The sequence below is a fragment of the Sinohyriopsis cumingii genome, chromosome 1 (genome assembly GCF_028554795.1).
Source record: "Sinohyriopsis cumingii isolate HCF-2022 chromosome 1, ASM2855479v2, whole genome shotgun sequence".
NCBI lineage: Eukaryota > Metazoa > Mollusca > Bivalvia > Unionida > Unionidae > Sinohyriopsis > Sinohyriopsis cumingii.
Window position 1 is genome coordinate 450130 of NC_142961.1, and position 26559 is coordinate 476688.

The window sequence follows — 26559 nt, forward strand, 5'->3', positions numbered from 1 at the left end:
CAGTGCTTTTCAGAAAGATTGTTATTTGCTGTGTAATTTGTAACTCTTTTTCAAATACGTTGGTATCTGTTTATGAACATACTCCACACAAGTATACATCTGGAGATATCGAGCGACCATTGAATTTCCGTACAACGTTTAGAAGTGTCGTTCTACTGAATAATTTGGTGATGAAAGATGAACGTAAACCCGTCTCAATATTTCTTTCTCAAGATGGCGGCGAAAAGATCCACGAGTTCTCTGGTTCAGTCTGTTCTGATTGATGGCTTGGTAATACTGTCTAAATCTTTGTATACTTTTTGGATTGACGACTGAGATGTGGAATTCATCTTCTAGTTGTGTAAATTGTATGCCTTTATTGGCCACTAGTTTATTGGCTCATGAACTGTAACAGTAGACGTATAGGACATATGGGAGCTTCCTACGATATCGCGGGTTCTGTTGTATCGCGCTACTTTATGGTTTTAGCTTTTTTGTTCTTCTTCTTCTTCTTCTGCATAGCGCCACATGGTGTGTATTTGTCTTGTGTACACTATATGACCATAAGTACCTAGTTCTGCATCACCGGTTGATTTAACGAATAATGTCGAGATTGCTGACGATTACACTATTTTCAAAATACACATGAATATCGCTGTTTCCAAATAATGGCCGTATCCCATGTTCTCAAATATAATCTATACCTTCTTAAACTCACTATCACTGTTTCAAATCGGTTAAATATTTTTGTCGTCCGATAATGTCCAATGGTATCATGCAAGAATTAGATATGAAAACTGTTTTTTTATTATTATGAAGAACCAAGAAATCTATGGTAGCAATTAAGTCAAAATGTTGAAGTATGGACGGTCGTTGTTTTCTGATGGCTTTCACAATTGACAGATGTTGACTTTAAAACTGTATTGTACAGGGTTCTTGCAGTCTTTGAAGGTTTTTGACAGTTTGTCAACTTTGTGAAAAATGAAGTAACCACTCCGGTGGCCTAGTGGTTAGAGCGTCCGTCTTGGATGCGAGAGGTTGTGGGTTCAATCAGAGGACGAGTCATACTAAAGTCTTGTAAAAAGATACTAACAGCTGCCTCGCTTGGCGCTCAGCATTAAGAGGTTAGTGTTAGGACTGGTTGGCCTGGTGTCAGGATAATGTGACTGGGTGGGACATCATGCTACATGTCTGCGGCATGATACCCCAGTGCTAGACATCACTATAAACTGCCACACTGCAGACATCGTAGCAGTATGACTGAATTTTTTTTAAAGCTACGTTAAAAATCCAAATCACTTGCACAAAAAAATCAGGTAGCATTTTCAAGGCCTTGAAAGTTTGGGAAAATCGAGCAGATTATGTTGAGGTCTTTAAATGTCTTTGAAAATTTAAATAAATCCAAACATTTTAATTTCTTTCCATAATCACAAGTAAAATTGTCCAAGGTTGTTAGATTCAGATGTACACAGATTTTCCTGCTTTCATTCATTTGATTAATTATAGTTTGAATTTCATCATTAAACAATATTGTAGTATTTTGCATTCATGGTTTTATTATATAAGATAACTTGTATACAAAATGTTAGCGAAATAGGTGTTTGAAAGTTTGGGAAAAGTCTTTGGATTTATCATTCAGAATTTTCTATACATGATTTATTAATTTTCATTAGAACACTGGGAATTTTTTAAATAGTCTGAGGTTAACAGTACATTCATGCTCATTTTGGTGGTCCATTGTCTTGTGACTATACCATCGCTCCCCCCTCCCAGCCACATGTAGTTACAGTTGCATTTCTTTAATTCTTGCAGAAGTACTTTACTCATCATTTATGCAAAGTTTCTACATTGAATTGTATGTATTCTACTTTGTTGGATTTAAAAGCTATGCTACCAGTGTGTCACACAGTGAAAAAAGTTACATTGAACTCTCCTCATTCATGGTTGTAGCGTGTTCTGGTCCAAGTTAAAAAAAATAACAACCAATCAGAAATTAATGTAGCTTGTTCCATGCATGACAAACAGGAAGTATTGGCAAAACAACAGAAATTTCACATACAAAGTCATCATTTGATATGTAATGTACTTAACTCATTGGGCCCCAGCACTGTTTTAGCTATCTCTGCTGCTATGCCTCAGAAGCACAAAGCTGTGTCTAGCTGCTCGTGCCCCAGAGTTTTCACCTGTTTGAAAACATTGTGCATATACATTCATTCTTACCTTAATTTCTCTTCTTATATCCAGTTTAAATCCACGAAATTTTCACCATTTATTTCAAATGAATTTGTATACACAGTGGTGTATTTTTCCCTATTTGTCCAAGTCTTTTACAACTTATTTATACACTATTTACAAAATTATGTGCAACTTTAATCAGCAAGAAGTCTATCATCATCGCTGTCAGCATCCTCATCTTCTGACAATTCAATCTCAGAAACTTCTATGTCCGAATCTAAATCTCACAAAATATCCAACTGCCGAACATATCTTTCGTCAGCTTGCTCAATATTTTCAAGATCAAACCGGAGAAACTCCACATTTTTGCTCTCATCAAAAATCACTCTTCCGTCCGCCATCATTTATGATTTTTCATGAGCAGAACACATGTACTTAAACCACTCCCAAACAGTAGCCTTTGGCTTCTGAGCAATTCAAATTTCCACAAATGAAATGAAAATCAATTCTGATTGGTTTAATAGTTGTTTAGTTCTTGGAATAAATCATTTCTAACCAATTAGAGACGTATCTAACACACATTCCTCACGCCTGGAGTCGGGATCGGCCATTGAATGCAGTAAACAATTCACGACTACAGGTGGGATCGGCCAATGAATGCAGAAACCGGATCACGACTACAGGCGGGATCGGGGCCAGATGAGTTAAACAGAGACACAGTCAGCATTTGCGATTGTACCTGTTTAGTTCAGTTCTAAAATACAAAAACATCAAAACAGCATGTTTCCAGGTTCAGATCAAAGATTATGTCTAGCAGCATCGGGAGCAAGCAAGACACAGAATAATGAGTACAGTTTGAGGCTCTTGTCACATGATATTTATCGTAGGCCTCCATCAGTTGATCTTATATTTTTGATGTGTGTAATCATTTGGCTATGTACGTCAGTTTCCATGTTTTCTATTAATATTAACTGTACATGATACATTTCCAAGAAAAAAGATGGGTTTCTTGAATTTGAAACCAAATGTCACAGATTCATTCTAGGTTGATGCACACGTAGCATATAACCAGTCTATATTGAGAATAATGTTTCTGCCAAAGATTAGGTGAAATGGGCTTCGACAATGTGACTGGTATATATTACATGACTAAAAATAGAAGAGAGAGATTTGGTCAAACTGAAGAACATGTTGCACCAGGAAAAGGACAAATCAGTAGCACTTTACAAATTTTGAAAGATGAATTTTACAGTGATGTGATACAGCATTCAGAATTTTTGGAGTTAACATTAGGACCTTTCGGCAAAAGTTAAACATGTGATGTTGACTAGTTAAAGTGAATGTTGTGTATGAATAATTTGTGTCTGTATTATTGTACTAATCGCTGTGGATTTAGCCAATTTGTGATAAGAAATTTTACTAACTGCAGATCCACAGACATGATTTTTCTCCATTTTTAAGCGGAATTCTGCTTTTCTCCTGACTTGAATCAGCGTTTTCTTGATATAGTCCATTTTTTGTATCATCTCTGATCTAGTTTTGTTTTTAATGGTCTGTCCAGTCCCATTCCACAACGACCCTTGTAAATTATTCGTTCCATATATTAACACACAATTCTCATAAAAGTGTATTCTGATTGGTTGAAGGTTTAAATTCATCCAGTGAATCTTTGTGTAATGGAAACTGATGGCAATGGAATGAAGAAGCATACTTGCAAAACATGGTGTCCTGAGTATTTTTGAGAGAGACCATGACACAAAAAGTTTAGATAAAGATTTAAAAAACTTAAGGAAATGGGAATGGCTGTTTTATAAGAAAACTGAACATTAGAGGACTGGCATTTTCTGACCTCTGCAAGAAAGATCTGAATTATGGTAATCACAGTTGGAATAGTTTGGAACAAGGCCTACAAAAGAAGCTGCATATGGAAAAATTTAAGCTCAGAATGCATCTGGAAAAAGGGGGCCCCGAGTGGCCAAGTGGTCTAAAGCGCTCACCATTCCAGATCACTGCCATCTCACCTCTGTCTGTGTGGGTTCTAGTCCAAGGCTCGGCTAGCATGGGTACGTGGGAAAGCCTGCCAGTAGCTTCTCGTGGGTCGGTGGTTCTTCCCTGGGTTTTCCAGGGTTCTTCCTCCACCAGTTATACTGGCCGCCATGTATAGTCTATCTTGTGCTGAAAAATGGCGTTAAACCCTAGAACAACAACAACAACAACAGCATCTGGAAAAAGTGCATTTAATTACTATAAGAAGAAAGATTTCTTGCATGAGAGAACAGATGTAGCCCTCTGTCAGAATATGCACATTGCATGTCACCTATACAAGCACCAGCTTGAAAGGAAAAAGGCTCTCATTGAGAAGGAACGGAAGCTATCACACATTGAGCCAAAACAGTAAGTGGTGACAAAAAGGACGTCTAAAGAAATCTTTGCCAAAGCTGCAAAAAGAGCTTGACTGGTGTATCAATAGTTTGCGTCCATTGGAGAAAAAGTGAATGTATAGGATTATTTGTATATAGTTGATGTACTTGGGTGTTTATTTTACAGATTTATTTGAAAAGAGAAGTATAACATATTTACTGCAAAAATTTACAAATTATTGTGACTTAATTACAATGTGAACACTGACTTGCACATGAAATAACTTCAACCTCAATATTATTGGAGAACAAATTCATGTGACTATAAGTATTGTGAAATTATTGAAGTCAAGTTGAACATTTTTAGTAAGTTTATTAGTTTTTCAAAAGATTATTTTGATTTTTTTTTTATGATCATAAGTTGTACCAGGAGCAGTTTTTTTATGAGTGTAATATGCGTTTTTGGCCTGGGGTCTTCAGCCCCCTAGACTCCCAGATCGAGACCACCGCCCCTCAAGACCTTGTTAGGGTAGTACCCCCAAACCTTCCTTAAAATTTTTACAGCTTTTTTTTTATGGAAGGCCAAAATCATTTCTGGATCCAGGTAAGTAGCACAAATAAATGTACTTTTTTCATATGGTTTTCTGTGATTATGGTATGTAATATATAGATTACTCTTTTTATGCTCAGTCTGCACTCTTTTGCCACTCATATTAGTAATAATTACGCTTATACCTGTGGGGGGGAGGGTGGCAGGTTGGCATGGATGAACTTACAACAAAGCACTTCAGGTTGACAGTTCATATAATTTCCTTTGGATTGGGTATCCAAGCAACCGATCATTAGGATCAACACGTACCATTTACTTTTCCTAAAATCTGACATTTTTAACCAGGGTTAAGACAAACTGAATAAATATGGATGAAAAAATGAAATTAAAAACTAAATATATTTATTTGAATACCTCTGTCTGCACAAGCAAACTATGGCATTGATGGTGGTTGTTCTTGTAGGGTTTAACGCCATTTTTCAGCACACGATTGGCTGTACATGGTGGCCAGTATTAATGGTGGAGGAAGAACTCAGAAAATCCCTGGAAAGAACCACCGACCCTCGAGAAGCTACTGGCAAGCTTTCTCGCATACCTACATTGGACGAATCTGAGACTCGAACCCACGCAGACAGGTGAGATGGCAGTGATCCGTAACGGAGAGCGCTTTAGTCCACTCAGCCACTTGGGGCCCCATTGGCATTGATGGACTAAAAACCCTAATACAGCATTATGGAACAGATAAGAAATCTGACATAGTGAAAATTACTATTTTGGAGCAGATGTATCCAAAACATAATATCTGTTAGCTCTGGAAAATTGTACATAACATCTATAATGTTCAGTTTCCCAACATCTTCAAGCTGACAAAGCTAGCTATGTATAGGCCCCTTCAGAAGGAAGTGCAGAACAATATTCACACATCGATAAAGAAATAATTAACTGCTTATACAACTATAGGTGACATCTTATCAAGATTTTTATTTTGTTAGAGCTCTAAGAAAGTGGAGCAGGGAGAAATTGCATTTATTATTCCATTTGAAGATATAATGTCGTCCAAAATTAAGTGAGACTTGAAATTGATAATAAGATGTTTTCAAAGCATTCATGCAAAGCAAAGGGCTTGAATGAGTTACATGGAGCCACCATTAAATGGCCTAAAATATTGAATAAAATTGACAACCAACAGGTAGTCTGTTTGAAAGTATTTTTGTTACATTGTCATCGATAAGAATTGCATATAAATATATGATATGTCTGTCTGTAATCTGCATACTAGAAATACAACCAACATGTCAACATACATAAAAGGGCACCATCAACCTTCCAAAGATGGAAGGACCATCAAGTTCACATCGGTATCGATATGCATCATATCACAAGCAGTTTATCATGAATAGTAATGATACATGGCTCATTTCACCCCTAGTCCCAAGGTCTATGGTATGTGTAAAGTTGGATAATTGGGATAACACATTCTTTAGAGCGTACACAAATTGTGTTGTATAAAAATTAGAGTTCGTAAACTTTCCATCTATAGGTGGTGCTAAAGATTATCAAGCACTGTCAGGAGGAAGGGTCAGGTGGGTCAGACCTGGTCCAGGGAGTGTTGCTGGGACTGGTGATGGACAATAGGTTGGAAATCACTAATTGCTTCCCCTTCCCAAAGCGCACAGAGGAGGAAGACTTTGATGAGGGTAAGACACACATGTCTTGGGAGATGTCTGTTACTTTACTGCACAAACTTTGTTTCCCTTTTAGAGTAATATCTACATCTTTTTGATCAAGATTATATAAACTTAATTTAGGATCAGTGACTGTAAAATTTATGATTTGAGTAATAGTCAAAGTTGACTTTTGGTAAAACAAATTTTACTTAAAGTAGCACCAGTCTTTGAAAAAAGATATAAACTGGCTTCTTTGTTGTTCCTGTATATTTGTATTTTCCCTTATAAATTTTGTATCAGCTCTTAAACCAGTTCCTTTGTCATCCTGATTTGCCAGCAACTTATGTTGCCAAAGATAAGATACAGCAGTCACATTTTCCATTCATCCATTGTTCATCCTTCCAGTAATCTGTCAGATATCAGCATTTGGTTAAACTCTGTTGATAGGTCAATGTCTCATTTGCACTATCAATGTATTATCCACACACCTTGTGCACAGTTGCATAGTGCATTGTACAGTGAGGTGAAGAACATCACGTCTTGAAACTGAAGGCCAATGAGGTTAAGGTCACTAATCCTTTTGTTTTGTTAATAGACCTGTGATCAGTCAATCTCAAATGTGAAGTGAATTTCTACTGTTACTGATAATTGTTTATTGTAATCAAGATGACTGCTCAGTGTTTTAAATATAGAGAAATTTTAGTGCCACATTCTACATTTTGTAAGAAAGATAAGAAAAACAAAAAGCCAATCTCAGAATCAAACCTGCATACACTGCCTTGTCTATACTTGGTTGCTGATGATCTCAGTGTAATTGATAAAACAAAAACATGTACCTTGTCCCCTACTATGTCCTGTCTTGTGCTGGTCTACCATAATCATCATTTACATCAATTTCTCTATTGACATTTTTCTTTAGTCACCAGAAGCTCTTGCAAGTATTAAAAGCCTAAAATAAACAATGTTCATATAAAACCAAGCTTCCTATATCTATTTATTATAGTTTAGTACAGACATTATTTGAGCTTTTTAAAACTTGCCTGCAATTTTGATGTTTTAACACATGTGCTTACTAGTATATATCATGAAAATGAATTCACCAAAACTGCAGAACCTGGTAATACTACGTGTAATGTAGTCTGCAATACAAATTAATACAGTTGTCCCCCTCTTATAAGGCCACCATTATAATGCAGCAGGGAAGTGGCCTTATAATGAGGGTGGCCTTTCTAGAGGGGGATGACAAATTCGAATAGTAAATACATACGAAGAAAGTCACAAGTACATTTAATTCTGAAACATTTAATATTTTCATTAAAACATCACATGCATGTTGTGAAATAAATGTAAAACAAAATGTTTCTATCATTTTCAAAAGAATGTTATGAATAACCATTGATATAGTTTTAAAACTATAATTATGTTACAGATCACATCATCTGTCACTTTGTTGGCAACAGTCTAAAAAAACAAACCAGTCTCAACACAATTAAAAATATCCTTGCAGTCATATCCCCTGCATATATCATTTAGTCTTTTGTTCCAATCTTCGACGACTTCATTATTAACATCAGCTGATTCTCCACTAAGGACAGAACATTTAATATTGTGTTGCACTTGAAATCTGGTCAACCATCCGTTACTTGCGGTAAAGTCGTCATATCTCAATTCAACTGACAAAATTGTTGCTTTTTCTTGTCATTCAAATCAGGAAACAAACATGTCCTGGTTCAAACAATCTTCCTTTTGCCATCCATTTTACCTTCCCACTTCTGCAGAATTGTTTCATTATCTTTCACGATATTGTTTATCTGAGTGTTTCCGACGTTAGTTTTCTGCAAGGATCCTCGACCACCCCTACCACCCCCTCGGTCAGTTGAATTACTTTCACTTTCTCTTCTAAACTGGGAATTTTTCTTTTCCTCGATGACATGTTGATCTTTTTGCAGTAAGTTATTCATGTTGCCAACTACAATACTGATAAAACAATTTTTAATGCATCTAAAAAAAATTGCCGTGTTTTTAAAAGAAGTGATCTTGTCACGTGACTCGTTAGTTGCAGTCTGGTACCCTATTGTTTTTATACATTTCTTTACACTAAGTGAGAGAAGCCAAAATGGCTTCGATATGTACCATTAACATCATGCAGTTTTGACCTCGCAGCTGTTAGGATTTGTAATTTTGACAATTATTGTCAGTAGTAATAGCCACTAATTATCAAAGTGAACAAGCTCAACATCTTACTAAGGGAAGTCATAAAGGCTATCAAACCATTTTCCTGCTGACTTGTGTATGTACATCGATACTGCCACTTCTCAGCTGTTACTATTGTTCAATAATTGCAATCTTAACAATTATCAGAGTGACTAAACCGGACATCTTATGATAACACAGCAGTATGTCTAATTGGATTACATGTACTTACCCTTTTGTTTGGATTAAAATTTGAGTCTTTCTTGGCTTTATGGAATAAATGTGGCTTCTCATGAGGCGAAAATGATATTATATTAACCTTAGTTACTGAAAGAAAACCCAACATCGGGAAACAGAAATCAGATTACTCGACACACGTTATGAATAAAATACTGGTTCTGGATACATGTTAAAATAAAATGTGGCCGCTTGTGAGGGGTAAATTTTATATTATTGCACTAATATGTTGGCTGCTGGTCGCGTTAGCTGGGTGACCTTTTGTGAGGGGTACTTTTGAACACAAACTTGTCGGTGCCAACGGATTCTGTCCATAAGGAACTAGTGGATGTTGGTCAGTGGGGGCCGTTCAAGAAGGGGACTACTGTAGATGATTCTATGAAAAAATTAGTAAATGAGACAAAATGTAGAAAAGCAATGATTTTCAGGATCTGGGTTATCATACATATAGTTTTCAAGTGCAGACATTCTTGTTAAATTTTTCTAAGTGCAGTAATTGTGTAGATTACCATTTTAACAAACTGAATTAGTTTATGCACGTCATATATGCTTTGTACAGATTTTTTTTATAGTTTTAATGCCAAATTCATCAGCAAAGTGGAAAATGTGATATGTACCTGGTTCATAGCTGCCAACCCTCACGAATTTGGTGTGAATTTCACGACTTTTTTAGCGATTCACGGTTTCACGCCGTAAGACAAAAATTCACGAATTTTCCAATCCTCAATTATTTTAAATCTTTAATAAAATAACCGATTTCCTGTTAAGCTCTAGTCGTGATATTCGCAGTTGCCAAAACGGTCCGGTACTGCTGGTCACGATATTAGTAGATCTACAGCCGATTAGTACAGTTGGCCTGGTAGCAAGCATTTTAGCCTCTTTTAATCTATATGTATAAGAGTAGTTTTACAAATGCTTTTGAGAGAAACTGGGGCTTAACCGGAAATTTGCTCCGCGCATGCGTCAAAACACTGATTTGAGTTACCGTTCAGCCTCGCATGTAAGATTTTGAAAATGTCTTCACCACAAGGAAAAAGAAATGTATTACTCAAAAAGTGAAGTTTAATTTGGAATATATAAAAAATTGGCTGTGCATTCTGCCATTAAACATTGATATTCATTCATGCTTTTTGCGCTCAGTGTGTCATCGCAGAGACGATGTGAGGAAGAATGTTGGTTGCAGAAAAACACGTCGAAGTTGTGAAAATTAAGAATTCACAGATTTCATCTCTGGAATATTTTAAACCATTTGCGGAAGACCTGCAGGCTACCAACGCTGAAGCATTATTTGTGAGTTTTCTTGTCAAACGCAATCTACCTTTATCAGCTGGAGACCATGCTAAACATTTGTTCTGATAAATGTTCCCGGACTCGAAAATCGCTTTTTTTCCTGTGGAAGAACCGAAAATGCTGCAGTTTCTGTGCATTACTCACAGCAACAGTGACAGCGTAAGAGTATTTTCTTTAGTGAGGAAAAATAAGACAGATTTTAGGGCCTCCTTAGCTGCAGAAAATTTGTCAGCAATTTTAGTCCCCAACATCAACCTGCAGGCAATAAGTCGGAACTGTTTAGAAAACAAATTTACGATCAAGCAGTTCAGGAAGTTCAAGTCTGCCACAGTATAATGCCTTGATAAATAAATATTTCTGCATATGTGTAGTGTTTTATATTTATTTTGCAAACTTGATATATTGTATTGACGGTCGGAGTGGTCAGAGTGGATGGAGTTATTGTCATGGTATTTTTCATGAATTCATGTCCAAATTCACGACTTTTTATCCCTATTTTCACTAATTGTAAGCCTGGAAGGTTGGCAGCTATGCTGGTTTAGTAATAGTCAGCCAGACATCATTATTGAGCGACCAATTCTGACTGGTTTTGTGGTTTTGATGTCATTTTTAAGCACATGATTGATAGGCCATACACAGGTGTATCATTTCAACCTTACCAGTTACCAGCATTAGCCTAAATCCTAAATGCTTGGTTTCTTAGACACATTACCTGTAGAATAATGCTGTTTATTTTATGCTAAGCAGTGAATTACTTGATTTTCTAATTAAAACAATATTGATATTTCACTGTAATGAAAAAATAATATTTTTTCACTACAAGAACTACTTTTTGGGGTCAGAACATACTTACCTACCTTTGATTTTCTGTTTTAATTAAAAAAAAACAATTATACATTGATGAATTACTTGTGGTTGTTTTCTTATTAATAAACCATGTCTGTTATCCTTGAAACTTGTAATTTGTTATTCTGGAAATATCAGTTAATTTTTATCAGTCTGATGTGGAACTAATTTTGTGCACAGGTACACATAGCACAGCAGAACATGTACGGTAAATAGCTGACATTACCGTAAGAAATCTGCTAATTCACTGTGTCACAAACTTTAGGTAGCCAGTGTATGTGAGCATAAAATAAAAAGAATATTTGCTTGAAACGAGTGAATAATGGATACATTCCATCTCGTGTGTGAAAAACTTTAGTATTTTCATTTGTGGCTTTGCCACTTGTGAAAATACTACGTTTTTCATCCACTCGATGAAATATATCCATTATTCACTCATTTAAAGCAACTATCCTCTATGTAAACACATTCTTGAGAGTATTACACCCTTTATTCAGAAGCAGTCCACCGTGAGCTATATTGCATGTGTAACATGCTACAAAGATGCTTCACCAAGAGCTCTGCACCATTTGGACAAAACAAAGCTTTGGAATTTGGCCATGCCACCGTCGGTGCTTCCCTTATCTCACAGTATTTAAATGTTGCCATAAAATGCAATGATCATATATCTCCTGTTTTTGTTTTTTTATAGGGTAAATCCTCACATGTACATGAGTATTTTAATCTCTGTATTTATTTTTTATAGTCCATTACCAGATGGAGATGATGAGGAATCTCAGGAAGGTGAATATTGATCATCTTCATGTGGGATGGTACCAGAGCACCTACTTCGGCGCATTCATCAACAAGCCACTGCTTGATTCACAGTTTAACTATCAGAACTCTATAGAAGAATCAGTTGTCCTTATTTACGGTATGTAAAAACGGGCTGTTATCTCAAGAAATTTGCTTGTAAATTAGGTCTTTTTTTTTTAAATATTTAACAAATAATGATAATTAGCAGGCCTTGTGTTCAGTTTTAGCATGGCCTTTGACCTTGTGGAATTATATACAAGTCCAATATTTAATTGGATTATGAATCCAAGTCTTCCTGGTACACAAGTCCAATATTTAATTGGATTATGAATCCAAGTCTTCCTGGTACACAACAGTGGCTCTCTGCCCTACCCACCAGGCTCCTTCAAATATTCTCCTTCAAATTAAGTCCAATATTTAATTGGATTCATAGTTTGGATTACAAATATTCTCCTTCAAATTTGTTCCACAATCACACTAACATTATGGATATCAGCCTGCTACCTCCTAAATCCATTCCTACTAAATGACAGAACTTTGCCTTTTCTATCTTGTATAGACTAAGGGCAATTACTCTTGCATATTACCTCCCCTTGCCAACACCAGATGTTGCTAGTTTTTAAACTTCACTTCTGTACAACACTGTACAAGACACCTCCTATGAATCTGGCATCACTGACCATTTTACATCCAACAGAAAAGGGTAGCAATCACACATGGGAATCTACATGTCAGATAGCTGTGATGACAGAGACATCATACATTGGCTAATGCCCTTATGGCTTACTACAGTTTTGATATATTGAGAAGAGATGTCTTCTTCATTCAGAATATCCCTTTGTTTTTGGGAATAGATTGAGGAGATTAGGAAGCAGATGACACAGTCTTTCTGGCTTGTTCATTGTTTCAGATGTGCCAGTCACAGTACCAGAGGGACAAACAAAATTTGCTACAACAGCAATGGTCCTTTCACAGCTAGTCAAATTTCAGGAGGTCACAGAGCCTTATTTTTTTAGACAAAAGCTGGGAGAGGGAAGAAGAAAATATGGTATCCTAGTTTCTTCTCTTCCAGTCTTCCTGGTACACAACAGTGGCTCTCTGCCCTACCCACCAGGCTCCTTCAGTTTCAGCAGACAACGAATTGGTGAATCAAATCATTTTCCAATGGCTGCAGATCTCATTTATCCAGTATTATGCATGTCATTGCCCCCTTTTATGTTGACTCCCAAACTATCCCATGAACACAGACATTTTACAAAAGGGGATACAGTTTGTGCTTTCCAAACAGGAGATATGGATACTTCGGAAACCAGACTCCTGTCTTTTATTCAGTGCTCTTCAGTTTACAGTTCATGTCAATCTCATTTGACATCCATCCTGGTGCAGCAATCCATCAGTGCCTCAGGATCCATCTCAGTCAAGACTATTGTCATGACAAGTGGGTTTCTTCAATTCCCAGACTTCTCAGTGCGAAGCTGGACTTGTTTTGTCTCAGCCACCTCAATATTCACCCAATCTGTGGTTGCATAGCACCTCGGCTAATGATCAATATTGAAATCTGCCACTGACATGGATTGATTAGTGGTGGAAATGCCCCTGTATACTTCCCATCTGGAATTTATGATTTACACGGATGTTGAAGTGGGGAGGGGTCATTACCCACTTGTTGCCCTGCTTCGTAGCAGCCTGTATCTACTGAACCTTTAATATCAACCTCTTGGAAATGAAGTATGTTCTCTCTGCTTTTCACACTTGGAAAGATCAGATAGACGTAAGGGTGGTCCTGATGTCAACAACTCTATGTGATAACTTGTCTCCTCAAACATGTGTAGACCAAGTCACCAGAATTTGGTGTTGTGGTTTGCAAGTACTTCTGATAGTGCACCTGATACCATATATCAGTGTAGGTGCATCATATTCCAGACAAGCTTAATCAGGGTTCGTACGGTCTTTGAAGGTCTTTGAGAGTTTGGGAAAAATGAGGTAGCTTTTTCAAGGCCTTGAAAGTTTGGGAAAATCGAGCATATTACCCTGAGGTCTTTAAAAGTCTTTGAAAATTGAAATAAACCCAAAAATGTGTAATTTCTTTCCAGAATCACAAATAAAATTATCTGAGGTTGTTAGATTCGGATGTAATCTAGTTATCCTGGTTTCGTTCTTTTGATGACCCGTTCAGTTTTATTCCTGCCGCAATAACAAAAGAGGCTTTGTTTGGCCTTCCAAAGTTGTCCTCGGCGGCGACTTCAGTAACACATACACTCTTCATCAAAGCAAGACGGCTACACACTTCATCAAAGGAAGTCACAAATAAAATTGCCTAAGGTCGTTAGCTTCCGATGTAGCTGGTTTTCCTGGCTTCTTTCTTTTGACGAATCGTTCAATTTGATTGGACGAGTCCATCAGCTTTGGCCAATCAAAATGTTCATTACACTAATTCACTCTACGTAGAAAGTGCACGAAAGCATTAACGCTCGAGAATTCAAAATTCGTTCAGTCAATTTACATCATCAGTGTTTAAAAATGCCAGGTCTTTGCTCTTTCAACGATATCTGGCTTGAACAAGAGAAATACAAGGAATGGCTGCAAAAAAATAAATTATGTAAACAAAAGGTGTTTTGTACATTGTGTAAAAAGACGATCAACTTGGCTTCAATGGGAGAAGGAACCCTTACAAGTCATGCCAAAGGTAAGTTGCAAATTAGTAACTACATACTATTCATTTAGTGGAACAAAGATGCAGAACTATAAGCTGTTGGTAGTTTTGGGCAAAATAATGGTAACTCATTACTTTTCGGGTATAAAACAAGATATTGTTTAGTTTGATGATTTGGGAGATATGGCAAAAGAGGGCCCGTTTAAATTTACTTATACCATCGGTTTATTTAACACGTTTGAGGGACAAAAATCATTTTTGAAAATTTTGTTCTACATAATAATGTTCCTTGGTTTAATATAGAAATATCCATTGTAATAAATTCAATTCACGGATAAACAATTTCAAAGTGCGCATGCGTACACTATAGTAGAGTTAAGCAAGAGTTGTTGTTCTTGAATTGCGAGTATAAAAAAAAATTGGTGTTAACGTGTGCTGTGAAGCTTTAATTGTAGGAAGTCAAATCAAAAAAAGAATGAAAAAATGTGTTTCCAGTTGATGGAATGTCCCCGTTTCTCATTGCCGACCCTCGACCTTTTTCCCCAGTGGTATAAAAAAAATTTGTTTCAAAAATCACATTGCCGAAATTGATTTGTGTATCTATAGTCAGACTATACATCCCCGTTTGTTTGTACCCCAATATTTTATTTCACTTTTTTCAGAAGCCATTTTTTAAATGGTAATTTGTGTCTAAATAGCGTTTCTTACTAGTATGTAAAACCGAATTAAAAATTACTTTCATACATCATGAACTTCATGATGAAGTTATTTGTTTTCATTTAGATTCATTAAAATTCGGAAAATTAGTGGATGAAGTTATCCAATTGGACAATCATCCCTTGAAATGCTTCAATAGAACAGATGACAGCCTTGATGAAGTGTTTTATTCTGTCCTTTCTAAAAGAAAGGAATATGTTGAACTTTGGAATGTTCTCCAGAAAATGTTGTTGTTGTCACATGGGCAGGCAACAGTGGAGAGAGGATTTTCTGTCCACAAACAGGTATCTGTTGAGAACCTCAGCAGAGAATGCCTCAGAGCTCAAAGGCTAATCATTGACACAATGAGAAAAGCAGGTGGACCTTTGGAAATCGTCATTTGCAATGAAATGATGACATGCCTCCTTTGCAAGACATAAGTACCATGCCTATCTGGATAAGAAGAAAGCAGAGGAGAAGGATGAGAAGAAAAACCAAAAAGGAAAGAAACTGGAGTTAGCCTTGGATGAAGTGGAAGAACTTAAAGCCAAAAAGCTGCGTCTTGAAGCTGACATTGCCAGCCTACATGCTTCCTCTGTACAGAAAGCAGAAGAGGCAGAGTTAAAAGGACAAATTGTGCTTGTCACCGAGTCAGATTCTCGAAGGAGAAGAGCAGAGGAAAAGATGACAGTGGTGGCATCTCTTTCCAAAATGATTGAAGAGAAAAAAAAGCAAATATAATAATGCATTTAAAACAGTGCTGATGTCTGTTAAGAGAACAATTTATTTTGTATTAAATCTGACACGTATGTTACATATTTCTGAAAAAATAACAAATGTTAACCTATCTTCCAGATCATTATAATGCTAATTTAGGAAATTAATTATAGTTTGACTTTAATCAGTAAATAATATTGTAGTATTTGGCATTCATTGTTTTCTCATATAACCTGTATACACAATGTTAGCAAAAATAGGTCTTGGAAATCTCTGTTTGTGGTCTTTGAAAGTTTGGGAAAAGTCTTTGAATTTGTCATTCATAGTTCAGTATGAACCATGTTAATGTCCTTCTCCCCATCAGTCCTAATCCCGAAGGTAGCTCTGAATGTGAGGGGCCAGATTTACAGCATAGATTGATTGCCTCTCTTTGAGGGGCCAGATTTACAGGATAGATTGATTGCCTCTCTTTGATGGGGCAGATTTACAGTATAGATTGATTGCCTCTCTTTGATGGGACAGATTTACAGTATAGATTGATTGCCTCTCTTTGATGGGACAGATTTACGGTATAGATTGATTGCCTCTCTTTGATGGGGCAGATTTACAGTATAGATTGATTGCCTCTCTTTGATGGGACAGATTTACAGTATAGATTGATTGCCTCTCTTTGATGGGACAGATTTACGGTATAGATTGATTGCCTCTCTTTGATGGGACAGATTTACAGTATAGATTGATTGCCTCACTTTGATGGGACAGATTTACAGTATAGATTGATTGCCTCTATTTGATGGGACAGATTTACAGCATAGATTGATTGCCTGTCTTTGATGGGACAGATTGTGGGTCAGTGATCTAATTGGTCTTATGATTGGCATTTCCAGATAGATTATGGTTACCTCCATATTGCTAAAGCATTTCAGGATCTCTAGTTTTCCATCATTATCAGGACAACTTCCTTCATAATGCCTTGCATGAAAAATAAGGTTGGCACATCAGTCTTAGAGAAGATCTTGACAACTTGAAGGCCCTATAAAGAAAGGTGGCACATTTTCATCAATTGGTATCAAATCAATAATGTCTCCCTTTTCTATCTTTGATTTCTCAGTTGGGTTCCTTTCCCTCCTTGAGGGAAAAAAGTTAACCCCATAGCTATTAAAGGTTTACTGGACCAAGATTTCTGACATGTCCAGACATAACAAGAGAGAGGATGTTGGTCCCAACAAGGATCTGTCTGACATGTTGTCTGATTCTTAACCTGTCCAGCCCCAGTTTACTTGTTTTTTTAAGTAGAACCTCAACAGGTCTTGATGTGGCTAAATTTACTTAACTTTTAGCTGCTGCTATCATCTTCACAGTAATTACAAATATGCAGCTCAGTTCAAATATAGGCGTTTTCTCTTCATGCAATATTTAGAAATCTGCTTTTATTTCAATCATATTTAATAAATCATTTTATTCTTAGATCCTCTTAGAACTACACAAGGTTTTTTGGCCCTGAAAGCATACAGACTAACCAAGGCTATGATGGACTTTTATATGAAGATGGACTTTTCCCCTGAGGCTGTCAAGAGTGCAGACATCAGCTTTGAGAGTATGTTTGAGGAAATCCCTGTAACAATCAAGAACTCACACCTTGTTAATGCCCTATGCTGTGAGATAGAGGACCACATGTCCAAAGATCAAACTTTCAATTACATGGATTTGGCGACAAGGTAAACTGTACCATGTGATAGTTTTTAGTGCAGATTCAAATTAAAATGTTATTAGTTCTTTTTAGCACGTGTTTGTAGTACACAGCAATATGGTGTAACCCTGCTATAACATGGTGGTCGAGGTCCAGGTCCATACCATGTTGTAGAATGAACCATGTTATAACCAAGTCAGTTAGTTGAAGAAAATGATGCATTTACCTAAAATGGGGGTGGGGTAATAAAAGCAGGCAGAAAAATAAGTGCTTTGATTAAATGAAAACAAACTAGTCTGAAAAACACTTGTATTTTGACAGCTTACATTTATGTAGTACATTCCATGATCTGTTAAGTTCTGCACATGTATGTAATAAATCCATGAATTCAAGTATAGATCATGTTATAAACTTCATGTATGACTCGCATCCCGTTAGAAAACACAAATAACACATATAAAGAAGCTGGTAGTCTACTACAGTTGTCACAAGTAGCATGTGGCTATAGTTGTTTACATGCTACATGTAACTGGCCCAGTATTTGGTCAGCTGGAGACAGCTGTAATCTTGCCAAAGCTACCCAGAAGTGAGGCTATTCATAGGAAAAGGAAAACAGTTGAGCAAATTAAAAAGTTTAACAAGCATCATTGCAAGATACCCCATCTTCAGTTAACTCGAGCACCAGATAGATGTGGTTAAAATAACTGGAAATTTAGTTTGTGTTGGTAGTGACCAGAAACATTAAAAAAAAATCCTGCAATAATGAAACCTTCATGGAACAATAAATGTGTTCCATTCACTTTGGAAAATACAACAGTCCATCGGATTCCATCACTTTTATTAAGTTTATTGCTGACTTCCTTTGATGAAAGGTTTGTTGTTTTTATTGAAGAATATAGTCAGCTTTCTTTAATGAAGGGTGCATGTGTTATTGAAGTTACCACAAAAGGACAGCTTAGGACTTGCCAAACTAATGTCCAGTTCTTATTGCAATGGCAACATCAAATAATTCTAGAACATTGATTGAGACTGGATTGTTTTTCTTCATTTGCTCATTTGCTTAGTATTGATACAGAACAATCAGTGCTTCAAAGGTAATCAGATTTCCTTGAAGATTCAGCAAAACAATTTTCATCTGGGTACATTTTAAAAATAAAATCAAGTAGCCATTGTTTGTTCGATTGTAGCAGTTACTTTTCCTGCCTTTAAAAGTTGATCGATTGTAGCTAGTCCCAGTAGCATGACTATTGGATTGACCAACAAGTAGGTCTTTGTTTTGTGGAGTGGGGGTGACATTTCTGGTAGCATGCATCAGAAATTTAAGGGAAAAGGCCAACAGATGATAAATACGCAGGTGTTCTGTTCTGTCAGGGATTACTACAGAAAATGTAGGTGTTCTAAAGGATTACGTTTTATGAGTGAAAAGAAGAGGAATTTGACTTTCCATCTACATACAAAAGTCAGTCTAAATAAATATAATAATTACTAACGAGTGGCCGATACTCCAGAATGTTTCATCTGAAAGATCCATTATGAGATAGTGCCTCATCTGGTTGATCTCTGCTATCAAAAATGTCAACAACAAAAAATGCAGAGATCTCGCAGCATACGTAACTCATAACTGATATAACAGTGCACTGTTAAGATGGTTCGTCAGTATGAACAAAGAATTTGTTTTTCTAATAATAGATAAATTCCAGTGCATTTTATATCAAGTTAGAATTCATTTACGATCTCTTCCCCAAAATGATAAACTTTTTACACTTTACTTTTGTACGTGTAAGAAACAGTTTCATGTATGAGAAAAATACATGTATATGAATTTTCAAGAGCCATACCACAATTGTTTTATATTCAAATTCATGTTATAATGGAGTGTGCTATAGCGAGGTCACACTGTATAAAACTAGTCAGTTATACTCTATGATAAATAAGGGCATTAATGAGAAAACCCAGTCATTCCTGAGAAAAAAAACCAACTCTATCATTTGTCCTAGATTCAGTTTAAGTATTGCCTTGATGCTATGCACTAACCAGACAGATTTGTGTTGCTATAATAGTTCATTAAACTAGGAAAGATATATACTAAAAGAGTGATTACACAGAAATTTAGCATACAGTAACTATACTAAACAATGATAACACAGAAATTTAGTATACAGTTACTACACTAAACAATGATAACACAGAAATTTAGCATACAGTAACTAAACAATGATAACACAAGCATACAGTAAATACACTAAACAATAATAATACAAGCATACAGTAACTATGTTAAACTGATAACACAAGCATACAGTAACTACACTAAACAATGATAACACAATCATACAGTAACTATACTAAACAATGATAACACAAGTTAAGCATACAGTAACTACACTAAACAATGAAAGCAGTAGTATACTGTAACTACACTAAGCAATGATAACACAGAAATTTAGCATACAGTAACTAAACAATGATAACACGAATACAGTAAATACACTAAACAATAATAACACAAGCATACAGTAACTACACTAAGCAATGATAACACAGAAATTTAGCATACAGTAACTAAACAATGATAACACGAATACAGTAACTACTCTAAACAATAATAACACAAGCATACAGTAACTACACTAAGCAATGATAACACAAGCATACAGTAACTACACTAAGCAATGATAACACAAGTATACAGTAACTAAACAATGATAACACAAGTATACAGTAACTACACTAAACAATAATAACACAAGCATACAGCAGACATGATTTTTCTCTGTTTTAAAGCGAAATTCCGCTTTTCTCCTGACTTGAATCCGATTTTTCTTGATATAGTCCGTTTTTTATTATTATGTACAATCCGGTTTTTTAAATGGTCTGTTCGGTCCCATTTTGCAGTGACCCTTGTAACGTATTCGCTCCATATATTAGTTAGCCCATGACTGTCATAATGAGTATTCTGATTGGTCAAAAGTTGAAATTCATCCAATGAATCTTTGTGTAAATGAAACTGGTGGCAATGGAAAGAAGAAGTGTGCTTGCAAAAAATGGCATCCCAAGTTGTTGAGAGAGACCATGGCACGAGAAATTTTGATAAAAGTTTTTAAAAAGTAAGGAAATGGGGCAAAAAGTCTATGGAAATTTAGTTGGTCAGTTTATAAGTAAACTGAACACTCGAGGACTGGCATTTTGTGACCTCTGCAATAAAGATATAAATTATGGAAGTCGTGGTTGGAAGAGTCTGGAATAGATGTAGCCCTCTGTCAGAATATGTGCACTGCATGTCGCCAATACAAGCTAGAGCTTGAAAGGAAAAAGGCCCTCGTTGAGAAGGAAAAGAAACAATTGCACATTTAGCCAACAAAATCATGGTGACAAAAAGGAAGGCTAAAGAAATCTTTGACAAAGCCGCAAAAAGAGCTTGACTGGCATATCAACAGGTTTTGTCCAGTGGACAAAAAGACAAGTGAATATATGGGATTATTTGTATATAGGTGATGTACTTGGGTGCTTATTTTACAGATTTGTTATGAAAAGAGAGAAGTGTAATATGTTGGCAGCAAAAAATGCCTAATTATTGACTTATTTACGATGTTAACACTGACATGTACATGAAATAAATTAAGCACCAATATAATTGGAGAACCAATTCATGTGACAGTAAATATTGTGAAATTATCCAAGCTGAAAATTGTTGGTAGTTTGTTAGTTTTATAAATGATTATTTTGTTATATATTATGATCATAAGTTGCACCGCTTTACATTAGTGTAAAATGCATTTTTGGCTGGGGGCCTTCGGTACCCTGGATCAGGAGCACTGCCCATTGGGGGAGGACCCCCAAACCCCCCTCTCAGATTTTCAGCTTTTTTTATGGAAGACCAAAATCATGTCTGATATAGTAACTACACTAAACTAAAGATAACACAAGTATACAGTAACTACACTAAAACAAAGATAACACAAGCATACATTAACTACACTAAACAATGATAACACAGAAATTTAGCATACAGTAACTATACTAAACAATGATAACACAAGTTAAGCATAAAGTAACTACACTAAAACATTGTGATTACACAGAAATTTAGCATATGGGGAGAGGTTTTGGTAAAGTAGTGAAGCTGACCTTTTGAATTGTTTTACAGCTCAATGTTGGAGAAGAATCTACGTTTGCTGATGGAATGTGTGGATGAGATCTCCATGGATGCTAACAAGTTCTTGAACTTCCAGCGTCAATTTCAGAAACAGCAGCAGTCTAAACAGCAGTACCTTCAGAAAAGGGTAGGATTTTTATATATTTCATGTTGTTTACACTGGAAACACCAAGTTTGTTTGCATCACCATATCTGCAACTGTACATATCCCATTCATAATTAACTATAGCATTATCAATGCAATAATAGAAAATAAAAATATACTTATGCTGTTAGATGATTTGTTCACAACTTATAACCTGAACTGACTAATACAACTTTTGTAGAACCAACCCAACAACCAAAACAACCATTTTAACACAGTGCATTGTGACAGTCAGGCCAAGTCTGTCTGTTTTCCAAACCTCCAGTTAAGTGAGTGTAATTAATACCGTCATTAGACTGCGTTACTGGGTTTTCCCAGAAACTAATTTTAGATGCTACAGATGAATTATGGTAGTAAGGCAATAATTTGAAAAAAGAATGAGCTACAAATGTGTTGCACACTGGCTATATTAGTTTCTGATTGGTTTTCAAAGATAATGCAGCAATACAGCATCCAGGTTGTTAGCATAATGAGTATTGTCCAAAATTAGGCACCAATCAGATTTAATGCTGAATGTGTCCCCTTTATGGCACAATCCTTTATAGTCATGTGTAAGGGTAAGACAACAGTTGGAAATGTTGTGTCTGATGCAGAAAGTTCTGACACATAGAGGGAATTTTTTTCCTCCTCAGTACTGGTGTGTGAGTATTTTTTCATCACATGACTGTTGTGTGTCATCAGATGACCATAAATGTAATATAAAGTATTCACTGAATTTTTAAATGTAAACATAACTTTTTATGCTTTTATTTTAGTTGAAGAAATTTGTAGCAGATAGTTGTTGCTTTAAAGTTGCATCATTATTTTAAATAGGCCAGATTTTTGACTTCAGTCCTCATTATTATTTGTTCAGGAATGTGAAGAAAATAGTTATTCATCATGCATAAATGTTAGAGAAGTTCTGCCCTAGAGACCAGAATGTTATATAAAACTCTTGGCAAAGCCTCTGACACAAAATTCCACCCCTGGAGTTGAATTTTACCATTTGATATCAATGCATATGAAGGATTCTATCGGTCATGCCTCAAGACATAAAGACATGACATCATCATGTAGGTCTGCATGTTTACATTTTTTTACAATAATTTTTCTTCATAAAGTGGTTTTGCAGTTTAGAACATAACTTTTAATTGGTACCACATATACAACATTGTGCTGGCATGGCAGTAAACCATATCATGAATAGACAAAACAGGACAGTATGTTTTAAAAGACTAATTCAATCTTAATACTTAAATATAAGACATGAATAAAGTAATCTAAATTCTTAAATGTAAGACAGGATTCAAGTAATCTAAATTCTTAGATATAAGACATGTTTAAAGTACTCTAAATTCTTAAATTTAAGACATGATTCAAGTAATCTAAATTCTTAAATATAAGACAGGATTCAAGTAATCTAAATTCTTAAATATAGGACAGAATTAAAGTAAGCTAAATTTTTAAATATAAGACAGGATTAAAGTAATCGAAATTCTTAAATATAAGACATGATTCAAGTAATCGAAATTCTTAAATATAAGACAGGATTAAAGTAATCTAAATTCTTAAGACATGTTTAAAGTAATCTAAATTCTTAAATATAAGACATTCAAGTAATCTAAATTCTTAAATATAAGACAGGATTAAAGTAATCTAAATACTTAAGACATGTTTAAAGTAATCTAAATTGATAAATACAAGACATGATTCAAGTAATCTATACAGAAATATAAGATGAGATTCAAGTGATCTAAACACTTAAATATACAACATGATTCAAGTAATCTTAATGAAAAACAAAGACATGAATCAAGTAATTTAAATACAGGAATACAAGACATGATTCAGGTAATCTAAATACAGAAATACAAGACATGATTCAGGTAATCTAAATACAGAAATATAAGACATGAATCAAGTAATTTAAATACAGAAACATAAGACTTGATTCAATTAATCTAAATACAGAAATACAAGACATGATTCAGGTAATCTAAATACAGAAATATAAGACATGATTCAGGTAATCTTAATGAAAAACAAAAGACATGATTCGAGTAATCTAAATACAGAAATACAAGACAAGATTCAGGTAACCTAAATACAGAAATATAAGACATGAATCAAGTAATTTAAATACAGAAACATAAGACTTGATTCAATTAATCTAAATACAGAAATATAAGACATGATTCAGGTAATCTAAATACTTAAATACAAGACATGATTCAAGTAATCTAAATACAGAAATATATGATGAGATTCAAGTGATCTAAACACTTAAATATAAGACATGATTCAAGTAATCTTGATGAAAAACAAAAGACATGTTATGAGTAATCTAAATACAGAAATATAAGACATGATTCAGGTAATTTAAATACAGAAACATAAGACATGATTCAAGTAATTTAAATACAAAAACATAAGACATGATTCAAGTAATTTAAATACAGAAACATAAGACATGATTCAGGTAATTAAATACAGAAATCTAAGACATGATTCAGGTAATTAAATACAGAAATCTAAGACATGATTCAAATAATCTAAATTCTTAAATATAAGACATGATTCAAGTAATCTAAATTCTTAAATATAAGACATGATTCAGGTAATCTAAATACAGAAATATAACACATGATTCAAGTAATTGAAATGCAGTAATATAAAACATGATTCTAGTGCAGTCAGCTATACACATTTAACTCCTCACATTGCACTGTATGCTAAGTGAAATAAAAATATTTAGGAAAAGTTCACAGGATAATGATCTGTGTATTTTCAGCAACAAGAAAATGCACAGAGGCAAGCTCGAGGGGAGGAGCCATTACCTGAAGAAGATATCAACAAACTCTTTAAACCTCTTCAGCCACCTGCTCGATTGGATAGCCTGCTCATTGCTGGTCAGATTGACAACTACTGTGGGCAGATTGGAGAGTTTGCTTCACAAAGCTTTGGAAAATTATTCATGGCAGAGAGTCTCCAGGATTCAACCTCAAACAGCTGATCATCCATACTGTATGGACTCGACTAACTTCTGCACATTCTTACATTGACTAAGAACTAACATCTTGTTCATGGAAAGAAATAAATGCAGCTGTGTGAATTAATGTATGTTTCTTCTTCAGCCATTGTGGATATTGATACTCTAAGTCTTGAATTTTGTCCCCTGTATTACAATTGTTATGGCTGTATTTGTAGCAGTAAATAAAGCCATAAACTACTAACTCTGTAATTTTTGGTCCAAAGACATGCATTGTCTTTTTGTTTCAGTTAATTTTAAAAGACTAGATATACTAGACAAATGTAACTGAGGATTTCTAACTTGGCCTGAACTTGGTTTGATATCATACCAAGCTAATCATTTTCATATTTTTGTTTAATTTTTTTTTAAAAACAGCAATTGCAATTTACATATTTTCATGAGCAAGCAAATCTGTTAAATTTTAAGATGCTGTTTGTATACAGTCATTTATTTAACTTAATGTACGAATTGAAAGTACATTTTTTTAATCCCACCAGTAAATTGCCACACTTTTCTGACAGCAGTGTTATGGCCTTTTATTTTTAACTATTATGAAAGTCATGTATCTTCTACATTCAGTTTAAACTTTGGTTCAGAAGTCAGTCTGCATTAGCCTTAACTCTCAGCCAGTTGCAATGTTTGGTTCATGTGTTGGAAACAATTGGAACCAATCTGATAAGAATGCCAACTGATTAAAAAAAACTTGAGTGTCTTTATGTTAACGATTTGAAGAAAACTTTGGCCTGTAATTTTGCTATAAGCAGTGTTTTGCAAGAACCACGTGGTCCACTGAAGCAATAACTATTTACCTCTATTGTTTTTCTTGTGTCAGTGGCTGTGATATCTGCAAACAGTTCAACCAGTTGTTGTGATTAGTAAAAACATAGTTCATTGTGAACCGAGAGAAAAGCACTCAACATGTTCATATAGGATAGAATGGTGAGATTACAATGTATAATTTGCATATTTCACTTGGATTTCTTTATTACTGTGATGGCAGCAAACTACGTCATAATGCTATTGACAGCTAGACATCATGGTATGTGAAGCACATATCTGAATGTTAGACATGTAGCACAGCAAACTACATCATAATGCTATTGACAGCCAGACATCATGGTATGTGAAGCACATATCTGAATGTTAGACATGTATCACAGCAAACTACATCATAATGCTATTGACAGCCAGACATCATGGTATGTGAAGCACATATCTGAATGTTAGACATGGATCACAGCAAACTACATCATAATGCTATTGACAGCCAGACATCATGGTATGTGAAGCTGAATGTTAGACATGGATCTAGAGACATGAAATCTTAATATTCAGTTTGAACATTGCTTGAAAATGAAGACTCAGAATAAATGAATTTACTTTTTTTCATTTGACTTATT

General features: G+C 35.2%; 1 protein-coding gene across 1 annotated transcript; it reads left to right on the forward strand.

Annotated features, from left to right (window-relative positions):
• The first annotated feature begins 157 nt into the window (after window positions 1-157).
• On the forward strand, window positions 158-26546 carry LOC149806302 (eukaryotic translation initiation factor 3 subunit H-like). The gene is made up of 6 exons (XM_089951357.1): window positions 158-270; window positions 6605-6761; window positions 12043-12210; window positions 17627-17876; window positions 21996-22131; window positions 24920-26546. Exons 1-6 carry the CDS (start codon window positions 178-180, stop codon window positions 25139-25141), a joined length of 1026 nt encoding a protein of 341 aa, XP_089807483.1. The 5' UTR covers window positions 158-177; the 3' UTR covers window positions 25142-26546.
• The last annotated feature ends 13 nt before the right edge of the window (window positions 26547-26559 follow it).

Coding starts and splice junctions, on each gene's coding strand:
- LOC149806302 (XM_089951357.1), top strand. CDS start 178: ATGAACGTAAACCCGTCTCAATATTTCTTTCTCAAGATGGCGGCGAAA. Junction 6,762..12,042: donor GGAGGAAGACTTTGATGAGG/GTAAGACACACA, acceptor TATTTTTTATAG/TCCATTACCAGATGGAGATG. Junction 17,877..21,995: donor TACATGGATTTGGCGACAAG/GTAAACTGTACC, acceptor ATTGTTTTACAG/CTCAATGTTGGAGAAGAATC.